Here is a 25,649-nt window from a genome sequence, read left to right as displayed (position 1 = left end):
CCTTGATTTCTGACAGACGTAGACAAAATCAGACTTCTCATTTCTAGCCACTGAACATCATTTTTGTCTGGCTGAAAGGACAACTGTCACTGGCATATTTCAGTAGCCAGGCTGGATAAGGTAACCTCAGCTCCATGAGCCGGTTGAAAACACTATCTCCAGCTGAGTTTTTATTGTGTCAAGCTCACAAGTTTGAATGAAATCCCAGGGTTAAAAATGGGCAAAACTTGTTCAGATTTTCAAATAACACAGTTTACTTTAATATTATAAGAGAAAAGGCTTTTAGTATGAGAACAAAATAATGTATTTGCCAAACATAGTGTTATCTAGGGTAATGTTGGGTGGTTTTGCTTCTGCAAATCCAATCAAAAAACAAGACAACAGCTAATGGTATCCTTACTCTGATGGTATCCAAAACCAGCTTAAACTCAGTGGAGAAATGCGATACAGTTTATGAGCTAGTTGTGAATGGGGCTTTTATTTTTGTAAAATGTGTAACCCCACAGACAAATGTAACCTAGTTCATTAATGCCATTCAACTTTGTGTTGGAAGTAATGCTTTATTTATTTATGTATGTATTTATTTATTTAAAGATTATTTTTTCAGGCTTTTTGCCTTTATTGACAGGACAGCTTAAGCGTGAAAAGGGAAGAGAGATTGGGGATGACATGCAGCAAAGGGCCGAGGCCAGAATTGAACCCACGGCCGCTGCGGTGAGGACTCAGCGAGCCTCTGTGCACGGGGTGCCCACTCCACCAACTGAGCTACTGGGCGCCCCAGAAAATGCTTAGTTAGCTGGTTAGTTGTACATGCAAACAGTTATAGTTTCACATTAGACCAGACAAACACTGTTTAATCTGTTCCTTACACTTTTGCCCTGTATTTTGAATTTTGGACAGGCCATAAAGACCCTCCAGACTCTTTAAATGCCAAGTACTTCGTGCAAATTTGCTTCAGCATGCAGAGAATGCAAGCCATGACAGGTCTGCCATGACCTGTTATGCTTGTTTAGCTATGATTGGACGATTTCTGCTAGGGGGAGGGGTTTAGCAAATATTTGTGATGTCAGTGGATAGAAATTTGATCTGTGGACGTCTCCCTCCTTCCACCTTACCTCATTCAAACGAGCATTTTTTAAAGTTTGTTTTGAAGGCTGATGCAGGCTTTAAAAGGTGCATGTATTTACTGTTAAGAGATGTTCGCAAATTAAGCCAGTGTATCAATAAGGAAAGTCCATTCTACTCATTCTAACACTATGGTAGAAACTGCAGTCACTGTCACCTGTCAATCAAAGCTGAAGCTTTACGCCATGCTACATTCCTTTGTTTAGACCACCTCCCTTCACTTTTCCTGTATGACCCGCCCCTGAACGAGTACTTCTGAAATCTCTTTTTCACAATGAAAGTACATCATCATCATCGTTATCATTACAAACATTCTAACATTGGAAATCAACACTGTACATATTTTACACTATGATACAATCATATATACTGTACTTTATGCCACTGTTGGTCCTATAGAGTACCACATATATTAAAACTGGGTTTTGGAGTACACTAAAGCAGGTTCAGTGCCATTAATGCAGTGCACACAAAGAGGGTCCCATCATATCTAAGCTTGTATGTATTGTGATAAGCAGCAGTTTCCCTCTGATAAGGAAAACCAACAAACCAATTTATTTGCTTCTCGCTGTAAACATTGTTTTGTAAATTTACCTTATCAGTATTGGTTTGAAACTTGGTATGCTTGAAACAGGTTGGCATGACTGATAGCAAGTATGTGAGACAGTACAAGACACACAAATGATCTTTTTTTTAACCCTCTGTTGGTGGCACCGCTGAAAATCAACACTGCGTGTATTTTCGGCTTGCTGGGGAAAAAAAGGTCCATTCCAATGCTCCTTTTCATCAAGCAGACTATTTGAACAAAACACTGTAATTACTGGGACTGGCCTTGTGCTACCATCCAGAGCTGATGAAAGCACAGAGTATCGTAGGAATGGTTGGCCAGATGAACATTTCAAGGTTACTACTGTACATGGCACAACACTGGAAAAACAAAGTACACGTTCTCATCAGTGTCAACTCTATGATGACCTTGGCATCACCTTCGCTCTACACAAAACACTATAACTTTGTTAACACATCATGGGAAGGCAAACTTTTGGGCTGAAACATTCCCAACAACATCATACTGTAACAGCTGAATAGGCAATGTTGTTTGGGAATAGACAGTTATGGAAGAGTAAAAATGTGTTTGTGCCAACTGCAGCTCAAGCACTTTCTTTGCACTCAGTTACATCACAAGTGCAAGCAGACTGGCAAAGGTGCGCTGGGTCTAGTTGCTATGGAAGTGTGTTTTGAGAGCAGTCTCTAGGGAAGCCCTTGTCCTGGTCAAATACACCATTTAAATGAATCATACTTCCATCCTACATGAGCAAGCAAAATCTACATCCCTCTCTATCGCTAAAGGTCCAGTTTTCTTTCCCCCTCACCCCACACATTCATGTCATTCTGAATCTCAGCTCATTTATTGGCTTTCTGTATACAGAGAGCAATAGAAGGGGCCATACATGTACTAGGTAATAACTCCCATTAAGGTTGAGCGATATAAACCTCATCACCAATACAAACGTTAGGTCCATCTCTACGGTTGTGGGACACACAGCCCATATAAACATATATCTACACATATACATATCCTCTGACCCTTTTTAAACTCTTCAAGGTGAAAACTCCAAAACAAAATGACAGTAAAAAACAACTGTACACCTCACAGACAGTGATGATAATTATATTCTAATTTGTCTTTTTTTTTGTCATTTCTTTTGTTAAGAATATTTTTTTTCTTCTTTTGTTGAGCTGATATGATGTGAAATGGTCTTGGATGCTCTAGTTGCTGGACGTGTGTCTCTCTGTTGCTCCGTAATGGTGGCTGTGTTGCTGCTGAGTGCTAAAGCCAGTAGTGCCCATCGAGGGATGGGAAGAATGGTGAAACTGCGAGAAGGTGAAGGAGTCAAGCGTCCATGTTGTCTCCGTCTCAGTGTGTGTCTCAAAATCAATGGAGGCCCGAGCACAGAGTATCCATTACAACTCCATTTCGGTTGGGGAAACTCTTCGCAGGAGCATCCATTTTGGCTCTGTCTCACTGTGTGTTTATGTGGAAAACTGTTATACCTGGACATGCGTCCCCTGGGTCTGCAGGCTCTGCATGCTGGACAAAATCTTCTTCTGGTGGCCAGCAAGACTCACGCCCATCTTAGCCAATTCACTACAAGGAAGACAGAAAAAAATATCATTAATGACAGAAATAATTTACTATGTCTCTCAAATGCCAAGCAGCTGCTGAAGTTCCATGTCCTAGATACTTGGGTAAATCCCCTTCTTTAATTTCAAATGACACTCAAGTGGAATAAAGTATGTCTACTGCCAATGTTGACCCTTTGAGTGTTTTATTTAACTGGGATGAGTCACCAGCCATCTGTACCTGACACTGATGTAGAGGATTGAGTCCAAGCTGACATATCCAGCACTGGAAAAGTTCTCCTTATACTGGCCCATCTTGATGGCCTCCAACCACTCATCCACTGTGCTCACACTGAACTCTGGTGTGGACGGGTCCTCCCTGCTGAGATACAAAGCACACTCACAACTCAATGACATGTTGTCGTGTTGAGTGGCTAAATAACAGATTCCGATCGGTGCTAACCAGTTATTTGTCCTTGGAGTTGTTGTTGTTGTCTAACTCTATTCATTGGGATAAAAAGTGTTTGCAGAGCCATGTGAACAGCCAGTTAATGTTCTTTCATGGCGTTCTGCATTTGAATAGAATAGCTTAAGTTCTACAACTGCAGCATAACAGACTCATATCCAATGTAAAAAGAAAATATAAACCTAAACTTAACTTAACCATTAATGGATAAGTATGAAAAATGATTCATCCCCTCACTACTGCCCCTCGTATAAGCGCACATGACCTCACTTGTTGGACCCTTTGACTCATTGGTTTGCTTTCTGTTGCTATAAATTGTTATAAATGATCTCTATGTTTATTCATTTGCATGGTCCAACTTAGAAAATACCTTGAATATGTAAAGGCAATTGCATCTGGACACACATACCATTCTGCATACTTAAGTTAAAGAGATAGTTCACTCTAAAATCAATATTACACATTTTTCCTCTTACCTGTAGTGATTTTCAGTCTAAATTGTTTTGGTATGAGTGTTGAGAGATATCGGCTGTAGAGATGTCTGCCTTCTCTCCCAATATTATGGAAATATGTACATGGCACTCAGCTTATGGTGGTCAAAGTGCAAAAAATAGATTTGAAAAACTCAACAGCAATGTCTGTATCCAAAAATCATGAGAAGTTACTCAAAATAATCCACAGACTTTGTTGTGAGCAGTTTCATGTATGAACTATTATTGCTTTGAGCACCACAAGCCGAGTGCCATCTAGTTCCATTTTATTGGTCAGGAAGCAGTCATCTCTTTGGCTGATATCTCCAACACTCTGCAACTCACACCAAATAATCTGGATAGATCCATAGCACTACAGGAAAAACATGCATTTTTCAATGTGAGGTGAACTGTCTCTTTAAAGCCATGCCATAGTCTGAAAGACCTGTATCTTCTTTCTGGTCACAATGTTCTTTGTGTCTACAGTGTGTAGGCCTTTGTTAGTGGTGCTTTTGAGCTTCTGTTGTTTTTTCAATTTTGCTGGGATTTGTTATTTTTTGCAGTTCGATGTGTCGCCTCCTAAAAGGGACTGAAAAGAATTCTTTTGCACACTATGCTGGTCAGGTTCTGAACATCAGCTAAATACCTGAAGTATGAAATGTAAATGTAGAAATAATGATATTCTGTGGATATGTGCAATACAGCTGGGGAGGCAGGAAGTCTTAACTCAATGTAAGACTATGTATATGACAGTCCACAATCCTATATTCATACCCTTTCACTGATAAATGTTACTTTGTTGAGAAAAGATAAGAATGTGATTTTATAGAAAAAAATGACATTTCCTGCTTTGCACAATTTTCAAAACTGACAAAGTAGATTTATAATGTAGATCGAAGGCAGAGATTGTGTCTACTGTATGCATGCGCCACCCTGTAATCTAATCCAAGTATCTCAAGATTATATGCATGTGAAAATGTTGAATTTACAGCTTTAATTTAGAGCTGTCTCCCACTGACCATGCTGAGCTGTTTGCCAGCTCTCTGAGGCTGGCTGGGTTTCTGATGAGCTTGTCCAGGATTGTGACAATCTGTCCAAACTTTGGCCTGTCGCTGCGTCCCTTCTCCCAGCAGTCTAGCATAAGCTGGTGCAACACCACAGGACAATCCATAGGAGCGGGAAGACGGTAGCCCTCGTCTATTGCTTTGATCACCTGAAGGGAGAGAGGATAAAATATCAGGTTCTGTGATCAATACAGCAGAGTGAAATAAAAATGTCCTGGAATATTCCCTCTCATTGTTAAGAATGGAGCTGAAGATTGAGGAAAACACAAGCACTTCTTACACAGAGATACTACGATGAGGCCTTAATGAAGACTCTTCATTACGCTGGCTTTGGTTTCAATACAGAACCAAACAATGCAAGCATAATGGCAGGCAGCACTTTCTCAGTAATAACAAAGGAATAACAAGGCAATAATAATAATAATAATTTACTGTTCCTGGTATATGGTGGCCGATCTCACCCTCTGCTTAGAGGGTAAGGAGCTCCCTGACATCACTGTCTCACCAATTTGCGGACATTTTCGGCTGCTGTTCTTTTCTGAGTTAGCTGCTAACTGCTGCTGGCTGCCTTTAAAGTCTTCCAGGAGTGGGTTGCACATATTCACACGTCGCAAAACACCACACTTGTCCTGTCCATGTTCCTTTGACACAGACACTGTTACTACCTAGGCTGCTTAAAGCCGAGACAAGACAAGTCTCTTCCCTTATTCATCGATCATACGTTTTTATAAAGAACAGCAAAGCAGAATAACAGTGGAACATTCCTGCCTGGAGCAGGCAGCGTAAAAGGGGCTTTAATCTTTGCGACTGTGACTGAGACATGATGTATGTGTTTGTGACTCACATCCTGGTTGGACATCTCCCAGTAGGGTCTCTCTCCATATGAAATCACCTCCCACATGACGATACCGTAACTCCACACATCACTGGCTGAGGTGAACTTCCTGTAGGCAATGGCCTCAGGAGCCGTCCATCTGATGGGGATCTTTCCTCCCTGTAACAAAAACACAGTCAGGACACACTGAATACATAGAATATGTCACGCTGAACACCCTAAAACTGGTGTGAATATGTTAAGGTTGCTTTATTAGTACGTTTGTGGCTCAGGGCTGTGATAAATCAAGAGTAGGGCTGACAAAACGAATTACAAGATGGCAGCTGCGGACAAGCTCAGTGAAGTGCTGCCTTTGAGAACAGAGCGGGTGAGATTGTAAACAATTTAACAAAATACCTCTCTAATCTTTGCTCCAGTGTTTATCCTTACACTTGACTGTCTTTTGCTGTCTTTTTTTATTCGTCCGCACTTCTCCTGCCTTTGTTGTTGGTGCACAGATCAAAAGGATTCCACTGTATAGACACAATAGGCAGTAAGGTACCCCGCCCCCTCTCGCTCTCTCTCTGTCTAATACACACACACAAACACACACACCATACCTCTATAGGGCTCGGTTCAGCTTTTTAACATGCGGCAGCTGCCTCTGCACCACCTAGCATTCCCCATCTCTGCTTGGTCAAAGTCAAATAAAAGACAAAGCTGCCAAGTCACTCGGCACTGTACTTTTGTTTCCACCACCCCCTGTCCACCCCTACCCCATCCTCTTTTTTTTCTCTTAACTGCTCTCACTGGATCCTTCCCTTGCCTTTCCTTATTTTCTCTCTCTCTTTCTCTCTCAGCCTCCCCTGATCTCCGTCTTATTTGATATCCACTCCTCTCTCTCTGTCTCTTCCCCATCTCTGCCTTGGCCTCTCCCTTTCTCCCCCCCCCTTCATGCCTGCAGCTCTCCATCTAGGTCTCCTGACATCAGTGGGGGTGTGTGTGTGATTGCAATAGAGCAGTCAGCGGCTGATACACTCATCCCAGGGCAATGCTAATGCCATATTAAAAATAACATCCCCAACACTTCCTATGAATATGAATAATGCCATCTCCTTGTGGGCATTTTAGATGAGTTACTCCGCAGTGGTTTAACTCACTGACGTTTGAGTTTCTTCATTCTCTCCGTGCTCTATGAGAGTATGGTGATGTTACCAAAGAGGTCTTTGATTTGAATGTATATAGGAAGGAACATGAAGTTCGCATGTGTTCACCCCATATGTGCATTTAATGTTATGAACGTTTTTGCCATCAGTTGCGTGTCATTATCGCATATTTAGAAAACCAACTGCAACATGTAATACAGTTTTGGAGGCATATGTCTTTGCCCAGGTGTTACAGAAGCATTTTACAGAACATTATTAATATACATATCACAGTTTCACTCAGTTTCCACTGAAGTGAGTGAGACCAGACGCTGGGCTTGAGTTGTCAGAATTATATCCACTCGTATGGAGTCCAGCTCTATAGCCAGGGGGGTCAGGTCTGTGTCTACCTGACACTCTGTTCACATTTGAACTAACACTTTCCACTCATAAAACTGCAGCTTCCTTTTGTATTCAGCATAATTTACACTGATAAAAAATGGAAACACAACACTTCTGTTTTCACTCCCATTTTTCATTAGTTAAAGTAAAAGATCTAAGAGTTTTTCAATGCACACAAAAGGCTTATTTCTCTCAAGTATTTTTAAGAAATTTGTTAAAATCTGTTACAAAGCACTTCTCCTTTCCAAAGATAATCCATCCACCTGACAGGTGTGGCATATTGAGATGCTGAATAAACAACATTATTACTCAAAGGTTGTGCCTTGGGAAGGTCACGATAAAAGGGCACTCTTAAATATGCACTTCTGTCACATGACACAATGCCACAGATGTCACAATTTTGAGGCAGGACTGTCCACCAGAGCTGTTGCCCGTGAATTGAATGTCCATTTCACTACCATAAGCCATTTCCAGTGTTGTTTCTGAGAACTTGTCAGTACATCCAACCAGCCTCGCAACCGCAGATAGCGTGTATCCACACCAGCTCAGGACCTCCACGTCTAGCGTCTATGTAGGATTATCTGAGACCAGCCACCTGAACAGCTGATTCAACAGCTGGTTTTGAACAACCAAATAATTTCTGCACAAACTGTCAGAAACTGTCTCGGGAAAGCTGATTTCCGTGCTCATCGTCCTCATCAGGGTCTTGACCTGACTGCAGTGTATCAAAACCAACTTGTGCGGGCAATGGCTCAACTTTAGTGGCATCTGTCACTTTGGAGAAGTGTTCTCTTTATGGATGAATCATGGTTTTCACTTAACTAGGCAGATGGCGGACAGCGTGTTTGGTGTGGGCGAGCGATTTGCTAATGCCAACGGCATTGGGGTTATGGTATGGGCTGGAACAAGCTATGGAGAGGGAACACAGGTGCGTCTCACTGAGACACTGTGACGAGATCTCGACACCCATTATCATGCAAATTATTCGTAGCCATGACCTCATAGTGTAGCATGATAAGGCATGATAAGGGGGTAGTGGGCTAACACTCAAAAGGCCACAATCAACAACCTAATCAACTATATGTAAAGGAGATGTGTCGCACTACATGAGGCATGTGGTGGCTACACCAGACACTGACTGATTCTTTGCTGGTGTCTGTGACTGAAAAATGCATTTCTGTAGCACTAGTCATGTGAAATCCTAATAAATGTCATTTTCAAGATAAAACTGCACATTTTAGAGCAGTATTTCATTGTGACTATCCGAAGGCACACCTGTGTGTGCTCACTAACATGGACTTAAACATGTTTTTGAACAAATTTGAGAGAAATGGGTCTTGTGTGCAATAGACAAAAGTCTTACACCATCTATTTCAACTCATAAAAATAGGAGCAAAAACAAAACAGTTGCGTTTATATTTTTGTTCAGTGTACATATTCAGCTCTGATTGGACAGTAATTTTCTCCCATTTCTACTCTGGAAAACAAACACAGTGGTTAATTTCCTGAGTGATGTGTTTTCATGCATCATTTTCAAGTGGCTTGTTAAAGTTATATTGCATTGAAAAGTGGCTTTGCCTGCAGTGATCAGCTTTTCCCACATTTGTTTTGAAGTGCTTTTTCTGTTTCCTGTGGGAATCAAAACAAGCATGATTGGTTCACGCTGGGTTTTCACTACCCCGTGTCGGAAGAAATTTGCAACAACTTTCTCAACTGCTTCACATCGCACCCTTTGGCCACCTTTTGAGTCATGAATGCAGAGAAAATGTAATTTGGAGGATTCATTCACAGTGAAGAGCAGCCTCTTGTGCCTCTTGTTTTTGAGTCCATATGAGTGTTGAATGAGGGTTATACCTGAGTCGATCCAAGTGAAATCAGTTTGTAGTGTGTCGAAGATTTTTAACCGTGAGAAGGAGAGTGTGGAGAGACACATGACATATTATTTGTTTTTTTTGGGTCTGTTCGGGTCAACCACATTTTTTAACAGGTCTAATCATCCTCCAGTCTATTTTTAGATTATTTTATGCATCTCTGGTTTAGATTTGGACTGAATCCAACTATACAGAGGTCAATAAGGAGGTGAACTGTAATTGGAGGTAACATTTGTTTATGACAGCCGCAGCACATGAGAGTGTGTCTTACCCTTGTAGTGTAGGCAGCCTCTGGATCGTCCTCCAGAACCCGACTCAGGCCAAAGTCAGACACCTTACACACCAGGTTGCTGTTGACCAGGATGTTCCGCGCTGCCAGGTCTCGGTGAACGTAGCTCATGTCTGACAGGTACTTCATACCTGAAGCGATGCCACGCAGCATGCCGACCAGCTGGATCACCGTGAACTGGCCGTCATGTTTCTGGAGCAAGAGACAAGGAGAGAGGCGAACTGATACACAGCACAGAGTGTAAATGCTGACATTAAGCTGCACCAGAGCAGCACAGTGATTACAGCCAAGTCCTTCAACAACCTCAGCTGGAAGTGAAGGTTCGAGCCAGGATTCAAACGTCTGTGATGGCAACAATCCGCGCAACTGAGATGTCCCGAGCCAGACTCTGATTCCCTTCCAGCTCCTGCTAACCCTCCGCTTTGACCTCTCTGCAGGGCGGCAAGCAAAAGATGAATTTCTCTACCCGGGGATCAATAGAGCAGTACCAAAAAATCCTACTTGCAGAGGATTGGATCTGACAGAGCAGACAAAACTTTCCTCTCTAACACTGACCGTGTGTGCAAGCAGAACTCACTGGATTTCAGATTTGAGCTGTCTTTGGCAGAGTGCGGCGCCTGTTGATCGATGATGGTCCAGCTCACCTTCCTCTGCCAATTATTTCTGCCCTGGGCCAACGGTCCCCGTTAAAAAGCCATCCATGTTATCAGTCACCCTCTCTCCTTTATATCATCTCTCCTTCCCTCTGTCTCACTGTTCCCTCCATCCATCTCTGTCTGTCCTCAGTCTCTGTTTCAGAGAGAGAGAACTCTGTATTACTTTGACTCGATCTCCATTTATCTATCTATCTTCCCTCATCTTTCTGCATCTGTGTGGCCCCCCCTCCTCTTTCCCTTCCTCTATCGTTCTTTCTCTCTCACTCCCTCGGCAGCTGTGGAGTAAGTTAATTAGCCGGTGGTTTTGTGAGATGCTGATTGATTGGACTGTCTAACAAACCTACAGACTTCCTCTATCAATCTGCCCACCACATTGCGTTGCCAGGAAGGAGGAGGAAGAAGGGTGGGCAGGGCAGGGAAAGAGAGAGGAGACAAATGCAGGGCAGAAAGGTTAGACAAGGAGATGAAGGAGATGGATGAGAGAGGTGACGATGGCAAATGAGACTTTTGGCAAATTCTGGCATATTACTTAAGTTTTTATCAGAAGAGACACTTTCTAAAGCCTGGTGTACACTGTGCGATTTTTGGTCAGTCCCAGACAAAAATGACCATTGTAAAAGAAACGCGGCATTAAGAGAGGTTCAAAGATGGCCATTGTCATGGTCACACACCCAGTGTCACAAATTTAGGATGAAAATCCCAATGCGGGACTGCTGTTATGACCTACATCTACCAACCAACCAGTAGCAATGCTGCATGAAATGACGCACTGTTCATCCTGACACTACTAGTGAATGCTAAATGCTAGTGGATGCTAATACTCACTTCAGACTCTCATTGCAAAATTGGCATGCCAAGTTGGCCTCTTTTACCCAGCGACGACCTCTTCTTCAGACTTTGACACACATAAGGCCACGATAGCACGGGCTGAATTCATGTTTGTTTCATTATTCTCTTAACGACTACAGGGACATAGATGATGACGCACGCTGATGACGTTTTGTTCTTGAGTATTGACGTTAATGGACTTACGTCGTAGTCTGCAATTCAGTAGCAGTTGTCATTGTACAGTCTGCATACATCAAACTTGATGTCGTACCCAAGCTTTTCAGATCCATGTTGCACAGTGTAGCTTGCACTAAAGACTATAGAAAGGCTACTGTACAGGAGGTAGAGACATGAGAATAAGAGAGGAAGAGCAGTGGTTTTGTTATTTCCGAGGGATGACTGCTTAATAAATGGCCAGCATAATTAAAGACACATATGGATGCCAGGAGCACGGATGAGCTGTAAAACCCATAAAATTCCATAATTATATTGAGCCACTGTGGACACTCTTTATGACCCTCATTACAATACATACTGTAACACACAACATGCGTGTGTGTGTGTCTTTGTGATTGTGTGTGTGTGTGTGTGTGTGTGTGTGTGTGTGTGTGTTTCAGGCCATTTTTTTATCCCTCAGATTTTATTTCATTTTACTTCAGTGTTGCTGATGGGATTGGTGTCTATTTAGCGACGGGCCTATCATCACAGGCTTTAATGGCTTTGGAGCACTGCAGTGATTTTACTGGCTGACAAACAACTCTGAATATGAATCAGGGGGACTTTCAATGTGAGACGCACCACGGCTGCAACAAGCTATTCATCTGGGCGTCTGCGAAACCCAATTCAAGGCTCCTTAGCTCAATCAATACAGCTATGTTTGCTACTTCTGCCGCATATTTTTGGATGAATAGGAATCATAAATAACACATTTATCAAAATTTACAACACCAAGCTTGTCTTCCGCATCTGCAATTAAATAAAGATCCACGCTTTTGTTTATGTAATTGGCATTTTAAGAAATGCTTCTATCAATTTTGAAAAATTACATCTTGATTTCCCAAATAGACTCCATAAGCCTGCAGGTTTGTGATATGTTTCGGAGGGAGGCTTTTAGGACTAATTCTTTAAAAACATCAATCCACGTAATGGCATATTGAGTGACAGGCTTGTCTAACTCGATGCCATAATGTCGATTTCAATAACAAAGCAATACCTTTGCAGACTTCCTTCCACAGATTTTTTAATCAGTTCACTGATAAGGGGTTCAGCAATAACCTTCAGTTGAATCTGCTTTTCAGGACTTAGTTTTGTTATACTCTGGCATGGATTTAAACTCTATAGTCTTTCACTTGCTCTGCAAACAGTATTTTCTTTTAAACCAGTCTCTTTAGAGTTCATTTTCAGAGGCCTGATCAGCAAATGTCTTTGGAAATACTTAAGCCAACTGTATTTCTCCATGTATTCATGTTTAAACTGTGTTCCTTTTGGTTTTTCTGAAGTTATTTTTGTAGTTTTACTCGGCTGCTATTCTGACTTTTGTGGTATTACATTGCTCTTGACATGAACTGTTCATTTTTTGTATTCCCCGACAGAGCAAATGTTGCTCACAAAGCAATACACTTTCTTTGCTTTATTGCCCATTTGTCAGCAGTCTGCTGCTGTTTTCTGCTCTGGGATATGGACACTAAGTGCATTTCATAGACCCAGTATCAGACATCATGTGATGAAAGCCTGGGGAGGTCCCTCATCCGCCTGAATCATTCTGTTCTCATACAATTCTGTGTCCATACTCACTGATACAAAGACAGTAGTAATTTTACTTTTTTCCTGTTTTTTCTAGGGCAGTACCCAACTGTTGATTATAAATATTTGACGAGTCATTGTTTTCCATATAGAGTTATAAAGTTTGAACAGGCTCAGGTGGGCATTCAGTGTTACACCCCTATCGACGAATTGTACATGCACAACGACATTTTTCGCCGACACTGTATACCCACAAAAGCCAGAGACTGTGTTATATTAACTTGCTGTGAGCTGTAAATTCACCACTTTCTCACCTTACACTGCACGTACACCGCACTGCTCGACTTGAAGCAGTCTCAATTGCCTGAAGGTCTACGAGTGATGATGCAAGCCTCCGAACTTGAAGGCGCTGCCTTAGCGTTTTCTATCACTTAAACTCACATAATGCAAAATTATACATGGCAACTATTCTTCTACAGTGGGCCGTTCAGTGATGATGTGCTGCCTTTTTCGTATTCCTAGCGTCACACAATAAATAATGTATGATCTTTTATGGGGATACTTTGAAGATTTTCAGCCATCTTTGTGTGGGTAGTTTGTGTATATGAACTACATTAAAGGAATACTTAAGGATTTTTGAGGTGGGGCTGTATGAGATACTCATGTATAGTCAGTGTATTACATACGGTAGCTGGCCTTGGGCCAGTCCCCAGTTTGCAGAAACAGATGGGGCGTGAACCCGAACTATCCCTTTAAACTTTCCTCCAGCTTCAGATCTCTGTGCTCATCTGTAAACAGGAAGTGGGCGCCAAATTGAGATCAAACGGTGAACTAAGCAGTGCTGATTAAATATGAACAAAGATTCTTTATTCTGTCTTCTTCTTGCCTTACATGTTTTCTGAAACATATTTTAGCTTACTCTTTAACTGTAATATGAGATATGAAGCATCCCATTAGTTAATGCAGGACACGGAAGTCATATGCCGCAGCTGTGATCAGCTGACAGCCCACTGATTGAATCATCGTTCTAATCAGTCACACATCAATCACAATTCTCACAACAACTCTCTGATACGGCTGCACCAATTCTACCACACACCGCTGCTGGCAAAAGCTTTGCCTCAGCCAACCGAGCCTCCACCTTTCTAATTCAGAGTCCAATCATCAATCAAAGCTCACAGTGGTATTTCATGTTTTAATGTTTAGCTTTTCGCCTACTCTTGTGTACATGTGGGGTGTGGGTGTTCTACATTTCACTCCCTGTTTTGGCGTTGCATGCTACTCGTCTAATCCAGGGAGCATTTCTGCATCTGTTGCAATAAATACTTTAATCTATGACAAGAGTGTTCCTGATTGAATGTATGTTACCGGTAGGTGGTCATATGTTTTTTTGGATGAGCAGGTGAAAACCATACATGTAGAACAACTCCGAGATACTGAGCACCAAGATGGTGCCTAGTCAGTCCAATGAAATTGCTCACCTGGCTCATATGCCAGAATCAAAAAGGTTTCTTTCTTAGCTTTCTGGTTTTCCTTAAGGGTATGCGGCCCACTGAATATGCGCAGTAGTGTTTCTCCCACTGGCTCCGCCTGTGAGTTCCCGGTCTGCTCATAGACTTTACATGATGAAATAACAGATTTTTAAAACTGCTTTTTTTTAGCTTGAGGAGAGTTTTATAACTTTAAAACCTCCATAGATCAAAAATTCATGACAGAAAGTAATTGACCGTGTTTGCAGTTTGAGGTGTTCTGTCAACAGTTTTACAGTCACCCTATTCATGATGGTTGTCCATAGGGCTGCAGGAGCTTTTTTTTTTTTCTGCAATACCATGAGTGGCAACTTGGAAATATTGGAAGCACAGCTCACAGCTAAGCAGCGTTTTTAGGGGCCTGGCCAAAACCAAACCATATTACATCACCCACCAGAAGGAGCATTTATTTGTCCAGTGTGGCACAGTGTATTCTTGTGGTTATGGGTTTACTATCTCAAGGTTTTTTTATTTGTACCCAAGGGTAAATTTGTTGCGCAGACCGGAAATTCATCAATCCAAAACACGACATCACAAGTACACAAAATAAAAAGATATTAAAACAGATGCATAAAAACAAGTATCATCTAGTATTAAAATAGTTTATCAAAAAATAAGAACAGTTAAAGAAGAACTAAGAATGTCATGACAAAGTGCATCTTGTGCTCACTTTGTTCAATAGTGCAATAGCAGCAGGTATAAAAGTACTGTATCTCTAAAGGAAACGCAAATGCCACAGCTCTTTGTCTCTGGTCATTTAGCAAAATTTTCAAAAGTATTTGCATCTTTCTACTGCATAGACAGAATCACTTTGTAAAAAGACTAGCTTTCCAAGAGAAAAATACTTCATTAATGTGGTGACTGCAAAAGAGAATGTGGCTCAATACAAGTTTATAACCTCTAATTGTCTGGCATAGTGTTTATTTTAATGGCTCATTGTTAACATAAGTCCTTGGTGAAAACTTTTTATAAATTGAATTCTCCGGCTTGAGATTAAAGACAATTTCAGTCTGGCACCTTTTATATATTTTTAAAAGAATGTGCCCTCCAGTACAGCAATTTGGGGGAATGAACTCAAACACTTTACAGCTGGGACATCATTTTCCACATGACCTTAGTAAAGACTTGAGGCCCTGACCTTGGTGGAAATGTGTGCGCCGTGTTCCTTCCAGCTGGTCCGTGACTCACCTTGAGAAAAGTGTCCAGAGATCCGTTTTCCATGAACTCCGTTATGATCATCACAGGTTTACCTACGGAGACACATAATAAGGCAGCTGTTAGTGGAGCAGAATTACAAGGAAAAAAGACAACAACTATAAAGAGACGAGGACAGAGAAGTAGTGGAGTCCACAGCTGTGACCAGCCTCCCCTCTGTCTTTCTGCCTCTCTCTGGGGGATAACATGGCATGTCGTCATCAGTCACACTGACAGCTTCTAATCAGCCCTCTCCATAAACGCCAGGAGATAATTAGAATGGACCAATCCACCAGAATATGTGTGTGTCGGTGTGTGTGTGTCTGTGTGTGTGTATTAAGGGGCCTCATGAGATCTCATGAATACTAATCAGCCTCAAGGGGGAAGGGGGTTGTGGTTGGATCGCTATATGCACCTGCACCTGCACGAGTGTGTGTTTGTGTGTGTGTTTGTGTGATGAAGGGGTGGTTGACTGACAGGCCCCGCGCACTATGGTCCCCTGCATGGCATCTGGTGGGGCTTACAAATGATTAACAAAGTACCTGCAATCACATGTACACACGCACACTCACACACCAAAAACAGCAGTTGTCCCTGTTTTACAGGGTTCTCCCTGGGCACCGCCCCCCTACAGCCGAGCTTTCGCAAATCACAAGCAAACACGCAAAGTACACTTCAAATGGTGTGTGTGTGTGTGTGTGTGTGCGCCTGTGCGTGTGTGTGTGTGCGTGCATGCCTTGTAAACACAAAGACTATGTCAGTTGTGATGAATAGGTCACATTTCTTCAATCAGACCTCAGAGACGCTGGGGAAAAAACCTGGGGGAGAGATAAAGACAGCACGAGGGACGGAGAGGGAAAGAAGTAGAGACAGAGTGTCTTCTCATGCAATCTTTTCTTAAAGGTCCAGTGTTTAGGATTTAGGGTGATCACGCAGCAGAAATGACATCTAATATTCATAACTATGTTTTCATTAGTTTAAAATCACTTAAAGCTAAGACATATGTTTTGCTACCTTACAATGAAGTGTTTATTATCTTCATACGGAGCTCGTTCTCTTCCACAGAGCCCGCAGTATTGTTTCTACAGTAGCCCAGAAGGGACAAACTAAACATTAGCTCTTGAAAGGGCCATTCATGTTTGAAGTGTCAATTGGTTGCAATCTGCAACCTCAAAGCTAGATGCCACTAAATCCTACACACTAGACCTTTAATTAAAGAACAGAAAAAATTGATTTTTTTTTTTTTTTTTTTTTTCTTTACAAAATTTACCCCCCAGAATCCCAATCTCACCTTCCCTTCCAAGGGGCTCATTCAAACTCTTTATTTCTTTCTGTCTGTCTTTATTGATCATTTTAAAATGTTATTTAACTGTAATTGTTACGTGTTTTTATTTATTTTATTTTAATTCGTCACTTATTTTGGGTTTTTTTTTCTAAGTAACTTCCATTTTCAAATTATATTCAAGTACTCATGCTACAGTACTGGAGAAAAAAAAACAGCAAAGAAAGGAATGTGAATTCGGCCAATAATGGAAAACAAGCACAATTTGAAATAATAAGAACGAGAAAAGAAGGGTTGATTAGAGGAGAAAAGGAGAAGTGAGAAGGGAAAAGGAATAGAGGAGAGGAGAGGTCAAAAGCTTGTCATGGAAAGGCAGGAACAACACCACCGAGGCCTACAGTGAGATTGTAGGTAAAGACAGCAATACATCACCTTAAATGAATTCACTATCTCACTGCGACAAACACACACACATGCACACACACACACACACACACACACACACACACACACACACACATACAGGGACAGAGACACAAACAGAGTCGCCTGGTCTCTGGTGGTGGTGTCTTCTCTGACAGTAACATTAGTCTCAGGGATAAAAGTGAAAGAGAATTGGATTTTCTTCTGCTGGGGGTGAGGACTGCTGGTCACATTTATCTCCACACGGGGCCTGTGTTGCGTGTGGTGTGTCGCTCTGTGTGTATGTGTGTGTGTGTGTGTGTGTGTGTGTGTGAGAGAGAGACAGAGCTGGTTTCAGGGCATGGCAAGTTGGGAGGGACGGCACGATGATGACCAACTGATTTCAGCTCCGATCGGGTGTGCTGTGTGCCTCTGTGTGTGTTTGTCACGGCAACAGATAAAAACAGTTGATGGGATTGATCACGACTGAAAGGAGGTCTGACTCTTCACAGCACTCTGTCAGCACCTAGGGAGGTGTGTGTGTGTGTGTGTGTGTGTGTGTGTGTGTGTGTGTGTGTGTAAGCCCATGTATGTCACCAGTGAAGGAGAATATTACTTTGAGGCCCAAGGTGTTAGATGTGGTCAAAAGAGAAGCACAATAAAACACATTCATCCTGTTGTGTTGGCTGAGAGGACCATGTGAGCCTGGCATGCACTTATGCACACACACGCATGCACGCACACACACGCACGCACGCACGCACGCACACACGCACACACGCACGCACGCACACACACACACTCTGCTATCACTAGCCATCATCTGGACACCTGCCATACAGAATTATCCCTGCAATTCTGAAAGATAACAGAGGTTACCAATAAAACCGACCGCCCGCACTCACACTGTATATGAGCTTGTTCCGTCTTTTTATGTCAAGCACCGGTGCAAACAGACACACACTCAATGAATCCCTTTCACATCTTATTGCGACTTCAAGTCATCAACATTTCAAAAACACACTGGCAGGACAGAGCCTCTTCAACTCGTCGTCTCTGCCAAACATTTGCTAGCACTTCTTAATTTCCTCCTGAAAGCACATAATTAACTAATCATGTTCATATTCATTCGAATTTCTAGCCTTTCATCGCCTTTAGAAAGAACACAGCAGTTTGTGGCGTTAAAAACACCACTGTGTGTGTGTGTGTGTGTGCGTGTGTGTGTGTACAGATTGGGTATTGATGTTCTGCCAGGTGGAGTGTGTTATAGAACGATCAGTGAGTAGTTTGCTCTTTTTTTTTCTTTTACAGCTGTTCATAACATGAAAGTAGAAAGTGTTTGTGTGTCATAACAGTAAATGAGTGTCCACCTATCATTTTGCTTCATCAAACATCGCAGCATTCTGTCCACATTGAATCCATTAAATATACACCTTAGTTATGTCATGTAAACAAACCATGAAGGCTAGCTATCAGCTGTGTGCTTGAGATCCGCCTGGAAACGTAACCACTTAAAAGATAGGTACCCTACTTGCCATCTTCCTACATTTGTACTTTTGGAGCAGAAAACACGTTTTTTTTATTATGATCTTTACTGAAAATGACAATATAGCCCACTGCAGGTAGCCTTGCTCGTTATTAGCGATGGTCATTGAGCTTACTGGAAACTTTCAGCTCTCTGGCAATCTGCCTGCAGTCAGCTGCAACCCTATTTAGGTTTTTGAGGGGAAATAAAGTGTTATATAGATAGTTCCTTTTTTCAGAGTTTGAATCTGCCATCCTTCATCTATTGTGGCGCTTTAAGCCAGTGACAGGAATAAACTGAAAAAGGGTGGTAAAAGTTAGGCTCCAAATAGCACACTGCGTCGCTTGCAGCCGGTTAGGACACCGCTTTCATCTGCTTCAAATCTAAAATTTTGCCATACTGGGTCAGTTTTATTTAGAGACTAACTCTACAATGTGTCCTTTCATCACCCCAAAAAAACTTGATAACACTTAAACTTGATAGGAAACAAACTCCACTCTTCCCCTCCCCCACCTCCACTGAAATTTCATCTCCTTAATGTTGCTGTCAGACACTAAAGTGGCTTTGTTAGTCTATTTATGAACAAACATAATATGATGTTTATCCTGTTGTCATATTGCCGATTAGCTGAAGGTGGATTTAGCCCTGTGTTGCCATCAGTGCAGGCTGCTCATATCAGATACTTTTTAATTTGCCTGAACATGTGATTATGACAGTTTTCATACAATTAAACCAGTTTAAGCTTGTACACCATAGCAGACTGGCAAAACCGGAAATCAACCCAACTCTAGTGATAATTTGTGAATTACTCTTGTGTGTGTATGTAGTGTGCGTGCGTGTGTATGTGTTTCAAAGTTTTGCAGACTGCGTATACAGCGTATCTGGTTAATGACATTAAGAGAGGCTGTTTCTTTGTGTGTTTGTGAGTGTAAATGAAAGTGATACAGTCTGTATATATCTGGACAATTACATTATGGGTGGCTATCTGTGTTTGCGCCAGTGGGCCGCATTACCGCATTATTGAATGAGACGACCCAAGGTACAAACGAGAAAATGAAATAACTGCTGTATTGATTAATGCTATGGCTCTGAACTAAGTGATACAGTGCTTTTAACACAGGACAGATCTCTGTTCTGGGAAGCGCCATGCAAGGGTGTGGGGTGCGGAGAAACAGTAAGACAGAAACTCAATAACCTTATCTTCACTCCTCTCTTCACCTCTCCTCCCTCCTGTCCTCGCTTTCTCATCTCCTCTCATTTCCTCACGTTTGTCTCCTCACCATCTCTCCCCTTCGCCTATCCGCCCCTCTTTTCCTCTCTCTGCGCATCTTTCTCCTGTTGCCCTCATTTGTTCTCAAGCCCCATCTTCTCTCATTTCCTCGCTCTTGTGTCCTATCTTATCCATCCATCCCCTCCTTCCTGCACCCGTTGTCACCTTTTCTCTATGTCCCACTCCTGTTTCTCCTCTTCCTCATTCGTCCCTTCAGTCCAATCTACAGATCTGCATACGTATTCAAAACATGAATAATTTCAAACACTCTGACAGGAAAGACTGAAACACCTATTGTTCAGCGCACAAAGACGCACAGTTAAAACTAATCACTAGTGTCCTCAAACAGAAGACGGGTGGTTTTGCTGGTTTTCACAGCACCTTTGTAGGATAGCTTTTTTGTGTGTGTGTGTGTGTGTGTGTGTGTGTGCGTGCGCGCGCATGCAAGTACGTGTGTGTGAATGTGTGTGTATGATGTGGGCAGATGAGATGGAGCTCGGTAATTGAGGGTTTTCCAAATGAGCCGATTGTTGCAGTGATTGTAAAACACATAAAGGACGGATGGATAAAATGAGGGACGAGGGAGATGAAGGGAAGATAAGGAGATGGAGGGGAGAGAGAGAGGGAGGGAGGGAGGGGAGAGGGAAGGGGACAGATTGCTGCACTTTCCTGATGTGTAGAGAGACAGATAGAGAAAAGAAAGATCTATTTTTTCTCTTTTTTCCCCGCATGCGGTGCCCTAATTAGCATGACAATAGCAACAATCAGGTGACAGACAGCAGAGTAGGTTATTAGAGTGGCACATGGCAGGGGCTGGGGGCTTATGAGGTTTTAAGCGGAGAGAATACACACACACACAGGCACACAGAGACGCACACACAGAACCAACTGAAAAAGAAAAATGCAGACATAGAGCCAAAATAAGCAATACAAAATAAAGCTGCAAAATTCAAATAAATACCACTACAATAAGTAATGCTTCCACAACTGCCACTACCATTACTAAAACCCATTACTACAACTGCAAAGTTGTGTATATAACCCGTACTATTAGTACTTGTCATTGTACTGCTTCTAGTATGCTGCTGACAGAGTTACTTGTAAGATCAATCACTAACAATATCAGTCGATCTAAAGATTTCCTTCTTATTTCAAAAGATGCACTTATTCACCTTCTTTCTTTGAGTCAGATGTTGATCTCATGTCTGTCTATTAAATATATAGAAAAAGCCACCAGCAGGTTGCCGTAGCTTAGTATATTGAGTGGAAATGGGAGGAGACAGAGTGGAAAATCCACTCAAAATAGTCACTTACAATTGTCAGTAGAAACATATGCCTTTCTGTTGCCACAGAGCACATGAGGAAACAGGAGAGAGCAGCAAGGAGGCCAGTGAAAATTTTATGGTGGTTAATTCTTTTATCTTATCTGTCAGTTATTACTTTCAAACTTGATGCCTCAACTAATTTATAACAATGTTCGAGTTCTGCTGGCACAGGGATTGGTGGCATTTGTAGCTACGACGACAAAGAGCCATAGAAGTTACCGACAGAGGAGACAAACGTCAAACTGTGGCATCACGCAGAAAAAGGGGCGTATATGTGTCCTCCAAGTTGTCTCATCACTGCTGATTAGAGCTGGGGCTGATGAATACACAGAGCTACTGAAGATTTAACATGTCCTGCTAAAGGCCTAAGTCACATGTTAGTGGGTGTTACTGCTTTTTTTTCCCCAGTGGAAAAGTGGTTTTAACTTGTGGTGTTGTGGTACTTGATAAGATGGGTATACTCTCCTATATATTACGATGGCTTTTTAGCTGAATGGTGGGTATACTGTAAACGACCAAAAGAAGAAGTGAGAATACCTCTTATACCTACTAATTATCTCCACCACTGGTTTTAACTAATACGTCTCAATGTCTTTAATCCATACAAAAAGGGAAAGCATTAAAATGGCTATTTTTGTTGTTGTTGCAGGGTTATGTGCCACACTATTTCAGTGTGAGCAGTGACTTCTGGTGTTTTTCTGAGGACTTTTTGTTACTTCTGGACAGTCAGGTAAGCTGTTTCCCCTGTTTCTAGTGTTAATGCTAAGCTAAGGACCCAGTTTCATATTTAACAGAGAAATATGAGAGTGGTGCTCTCGTTTAAGTATCAGCAAGAAAGCAAATAAGTGTATTTTAGCTTGAGGACATTCAACTTATTTCTTGTCTGTTGTCCTCTTGGTATTGCTACAGCACTATAAGCACTGCCAGTTATGCTGTTAAAACTGCTGCTGTACTATCACAGCTACTTCTACTACTGCTGCCATGTCTATGTACCAGCTCTACCACAGCAGAACTGTAATAACAAGTACTATTCCAACCCATAGTACTCCTATAACTGCTGATTCTACTATTACTCACACCTACACAAACCAATCCAACACACCTGAGCCCAGAGCAGTCAGGGTCAGCCTGCCTGATTAGACTGAGGGTGGTGTGAAGGGACCAGCTGGTGCTGGAGAAAAAGGCCTGAAGGAATTATTGACCCATCTCAACTCTCACCCCCTCACTTGCACATACGCACCCTGGGCTGTGACCTGTGAAATTACTGCTCCGCTGGTGAGATTTGTTTCTGAGGAGCTCTATCAGCTTCTCAATGTGCCGTGAAGACAGGTGAAAAGAGCAGACACAAAGAGATGCTTGTAAAAGTAGACAGACGCTCATTACATGCACACAAGGCAAAAACAACACACACAAAACATATTTTTAGATTCATAAAGCACAAAGTAAAGAGTTATTATGTTTAAGTTGCTTGTCAAGCCAACATTTCCACTGTCAGCTCCGTTATTGTCCTCTGTGAGAAAATCTCAAGGTTTTGTCAGTAATTGTTGAATTTATTCTGGTATTTTAAATCAGAATGGTGTGTGTCATTGAAAAGAAAGTGCTATAATTACATGTCTGCCTGCGTGAATAAAAAAAAAATCTGTAGTACTTCCACAAACTGCTTCAATCTTGCTAACCAAAGGTCATAGTTAACATCGAGCATTATTTAGACAATGAGAGAGAGAGAGGAAGAGTGACAGAGTAAGAGAGGAAGTGAATAAGAAATGCAGCGGGGTCTCATTCTTAATATGCATGCTGCTGCATATTCATGAGGCTAAAAAACACATCCAATTAACTTTATGAATTATTAATATTCATGATAAAAGCCTATGCATATGCATTTGCTCTTTTATTGTTGGCCTAAGTGCCACTGAGCACCAGTGTGTGATGGACTTGAGATTGTCTTATGTGTGTATGTGTGTGTGTGTGTGTGTGTGTGTGTTTGAGGGGGGGGGGGGGAGTGGGAGGGGGGGGGGGGGGGTTTGTTGGCCTGCATATTTACAGTTCTGTTTATTTGTAGCGACGATCTCCCTCTTCCTTTTGCTTGTCTGTAGATCTCTAAGAAACATCTGCATAATAAGGTATCACACCAGTTATGGCACTGAGAAGCATGACCAAGAGGAGAAAAGTCTTGAAACCACACTAGGATGGTTCATTTTTACAACTCAGTTTATGCATGATAAGAATGTGCATCTATACTCATGTTTTCAGGACAATGTCCACTCTAAAATGTGTAAACAGAGGAAAACGACTGTTTATTTATGCTTTCTATAATCACAGACACTGCCTTTTTAATACAGAAAAACTGGTGGCCATACGAAAGAGCAGAAAATGGTAGGGCTGTAGTCTATATGAGTCAGAATTATGCTGTTAAATATGGATATTTAACGATTGTTTTTTTTTTACCATTCAAAGTATTGAGGTCTGGACAGGCTCTGCAGGATGGTCAGTGTGACAGCCACATCCACATCATATAGTAAACAAGCTAATGGCACTAACGATGCATCACAAATGCACAATAACATTTTTGCCAACACTAGATATCAACAAAAGCCAGAGACTGTATTGTATTAACTTACTGTGAGCTGTAAATTCACCACTGCTTCACCTTACAGTGCAGTCTCTCTCTGTGTGCTGCAGCACAGGTTTACTTCGGATTCAACAAAGTCACACAATAACACAAACAAACTAACCGACTAAGGCAGTCGTAGACCAGCAGCTCCTGTGTTCTGCGAGGTAAAATTAATGTGTTTGTCAAATGAGTCTGGTGGCTCTGAGAGAGCTTAGAAAACAGCTTCAGTTCCCCATCAGAAAGGGCTGTCTAATGGCAAAGTAAAGCCGTTGAAATATTATGAATGTAATGTACAAAAAAATTGATATTCATTTTTTTTAGGTGGCTAAATACGTTTTTGCTCCTGCCCTTGTCCACAGTACATTGCTTACTTCTCCAATCTGGCAGCATGCCAACCACCATCTACTGTAGGTAATACTCACTATGAATAAGTACCTCATAAAACTCCAGTTAAAAAAAAATTTGAGCTATCCCTTTAAATTTACTGCCACGCCGCCCCTGACCAGCCTGGTGATTATAATGTAAAATGTAAAATCTAATGTTATCTGCTAGTTTTGCAGCTCAAGATCACATAAATACTCAACATTTGACATTTTTGGAACACTTCACAAATTATTTGAACCAAACCACTCAAACCAAGCTTTGCATTTTGACCGCACATTTGGGACATAAAGACACGGATACAGGTAACAGTAAGATTAAGGTCTGTGGTGAGGGAGACAAAGAGACAGAGGGAGAATACTAGAGGGACAGAAGAGAAGTGGGGAGCGATTGAAAGAGAAGATTAGATGGACACTGACTGAGAGGTATGAGATGAAAGAGGGATAGATGGACAGAGAGAGAGAGTGATTGAAAGCGAGGCCCAGAGATAACGAATCAGCTATCTTGTTGAACCAGACCCGTGTCTATCTCACCAACATGGACACTCTCGCTCTAATTGCCTAACACAATCATGTGAAGTAAACAAGTGGCCGTTTTGAGAGGCAGACAGGCGCTGCTCACATGCTGCACCGCATGTGTCATCAAAGAGTAACCATGGTAATGGAACTGTTATCTGATCCAGGGTCCACTCCTCTTTACATCACGGACAGCTCTAACACAGTTACGTGACACACTTGCGTCTGCACACATACAGAGTCAGGAAAGAGGAGTGTTTGGTTACAAAACCTCAACACATGATCTGCACGCGCACGCAGAATGGCATGAAGTTTTTGTTCAGCACTCACATCTCGTGACGACGCCCTCCAGCCTGATGATGTTTGGATGGTCAAACTGTCCCATGATGGAGGCCTCAGACAGGAAGTCCCTCCTCTGCTTGTCAGAGTATCCTGCCTTCAGACTCTTGATGGCCACGTAGATCTCCCTTTTTCCCTGAACACGGAGTCGGCCACTGCACACTTCCCCAAACTCTCCTACGCACACACACACACACACACGCACACACGCACACACACACACAGAGGAGCAGTAGTAATTTGAATTCCAGTTAAAATTTTATAGTTTCTTAGTTTATT

The 25,649-nt window shown here is 41.9% G+C and overlaps 1 protein-coding gene across 2 annotated transcripts in view; it reads right to left on the bottom strand.

The window, feature by feature from the left end:
- Positions 1-648: 648 nt before the first annotated feature.
- Positions 649-25,649, bottom strand: part of epha4b (eph receptor A4b) — a 108,463-nt gene continuing 83,462 nt past the window's right edge. The window contains exons 13-19 of one of the 2 annotated variants that reach the window (XM_042498541.1): positions 25,362-25,547; positions 15,715-15,776; positions 9,753-9,962; positions 6,094-6,243; positions 5,205-5,398; positions 3,491-3,631; positions 649-3,274 (exon numbers count right to left, since the gene is read on the bottom strand). In XM_042498541.1, the coding sequence (XP_042354475.1) occupies positions 3,175-3,274; positions 3,491-3,631; positions 5,205-5,398; positions 6,094-6,243; positions 9,753-9,962; positions 15,715-15,776; positions 25,362-25,547 (1,043 nt within the window). In that variant the 3' untranslated portion in view covers positions 649-3,174. The remainder of the gene's footprint in view (positions 3,275-3,490; positions 3,632-5,204; positions 5,399-6,093; positions 6,244-9,752; positions 9,963-15,714; positions 15,777-25,361; positions 25,548-25,649) is intronic. The other variant, XM_042498542.1, reaches the window with a different exon arrangement.

Source organism: Plectropomus leopardus, chromosome 12 (genome assembly GCF_008729295.1).
Source record: "Plectropomus leopardus isolate mb chromosome 12, YSFRI_Pleo_2.0, whole genome shotgun sequence".
In the NCBI taxonomy this organism is placed as follows: Eukaryota; Metazoa; Chordata; class Actinopteri; order Perciformes; family Serranidae; genus Plectropomus; species Plectropomus leopardus.
Note: the sequence above shows the minus strand (reverse complement) of the source record. Positions and strands in the feature narration are given on the sequence as shown.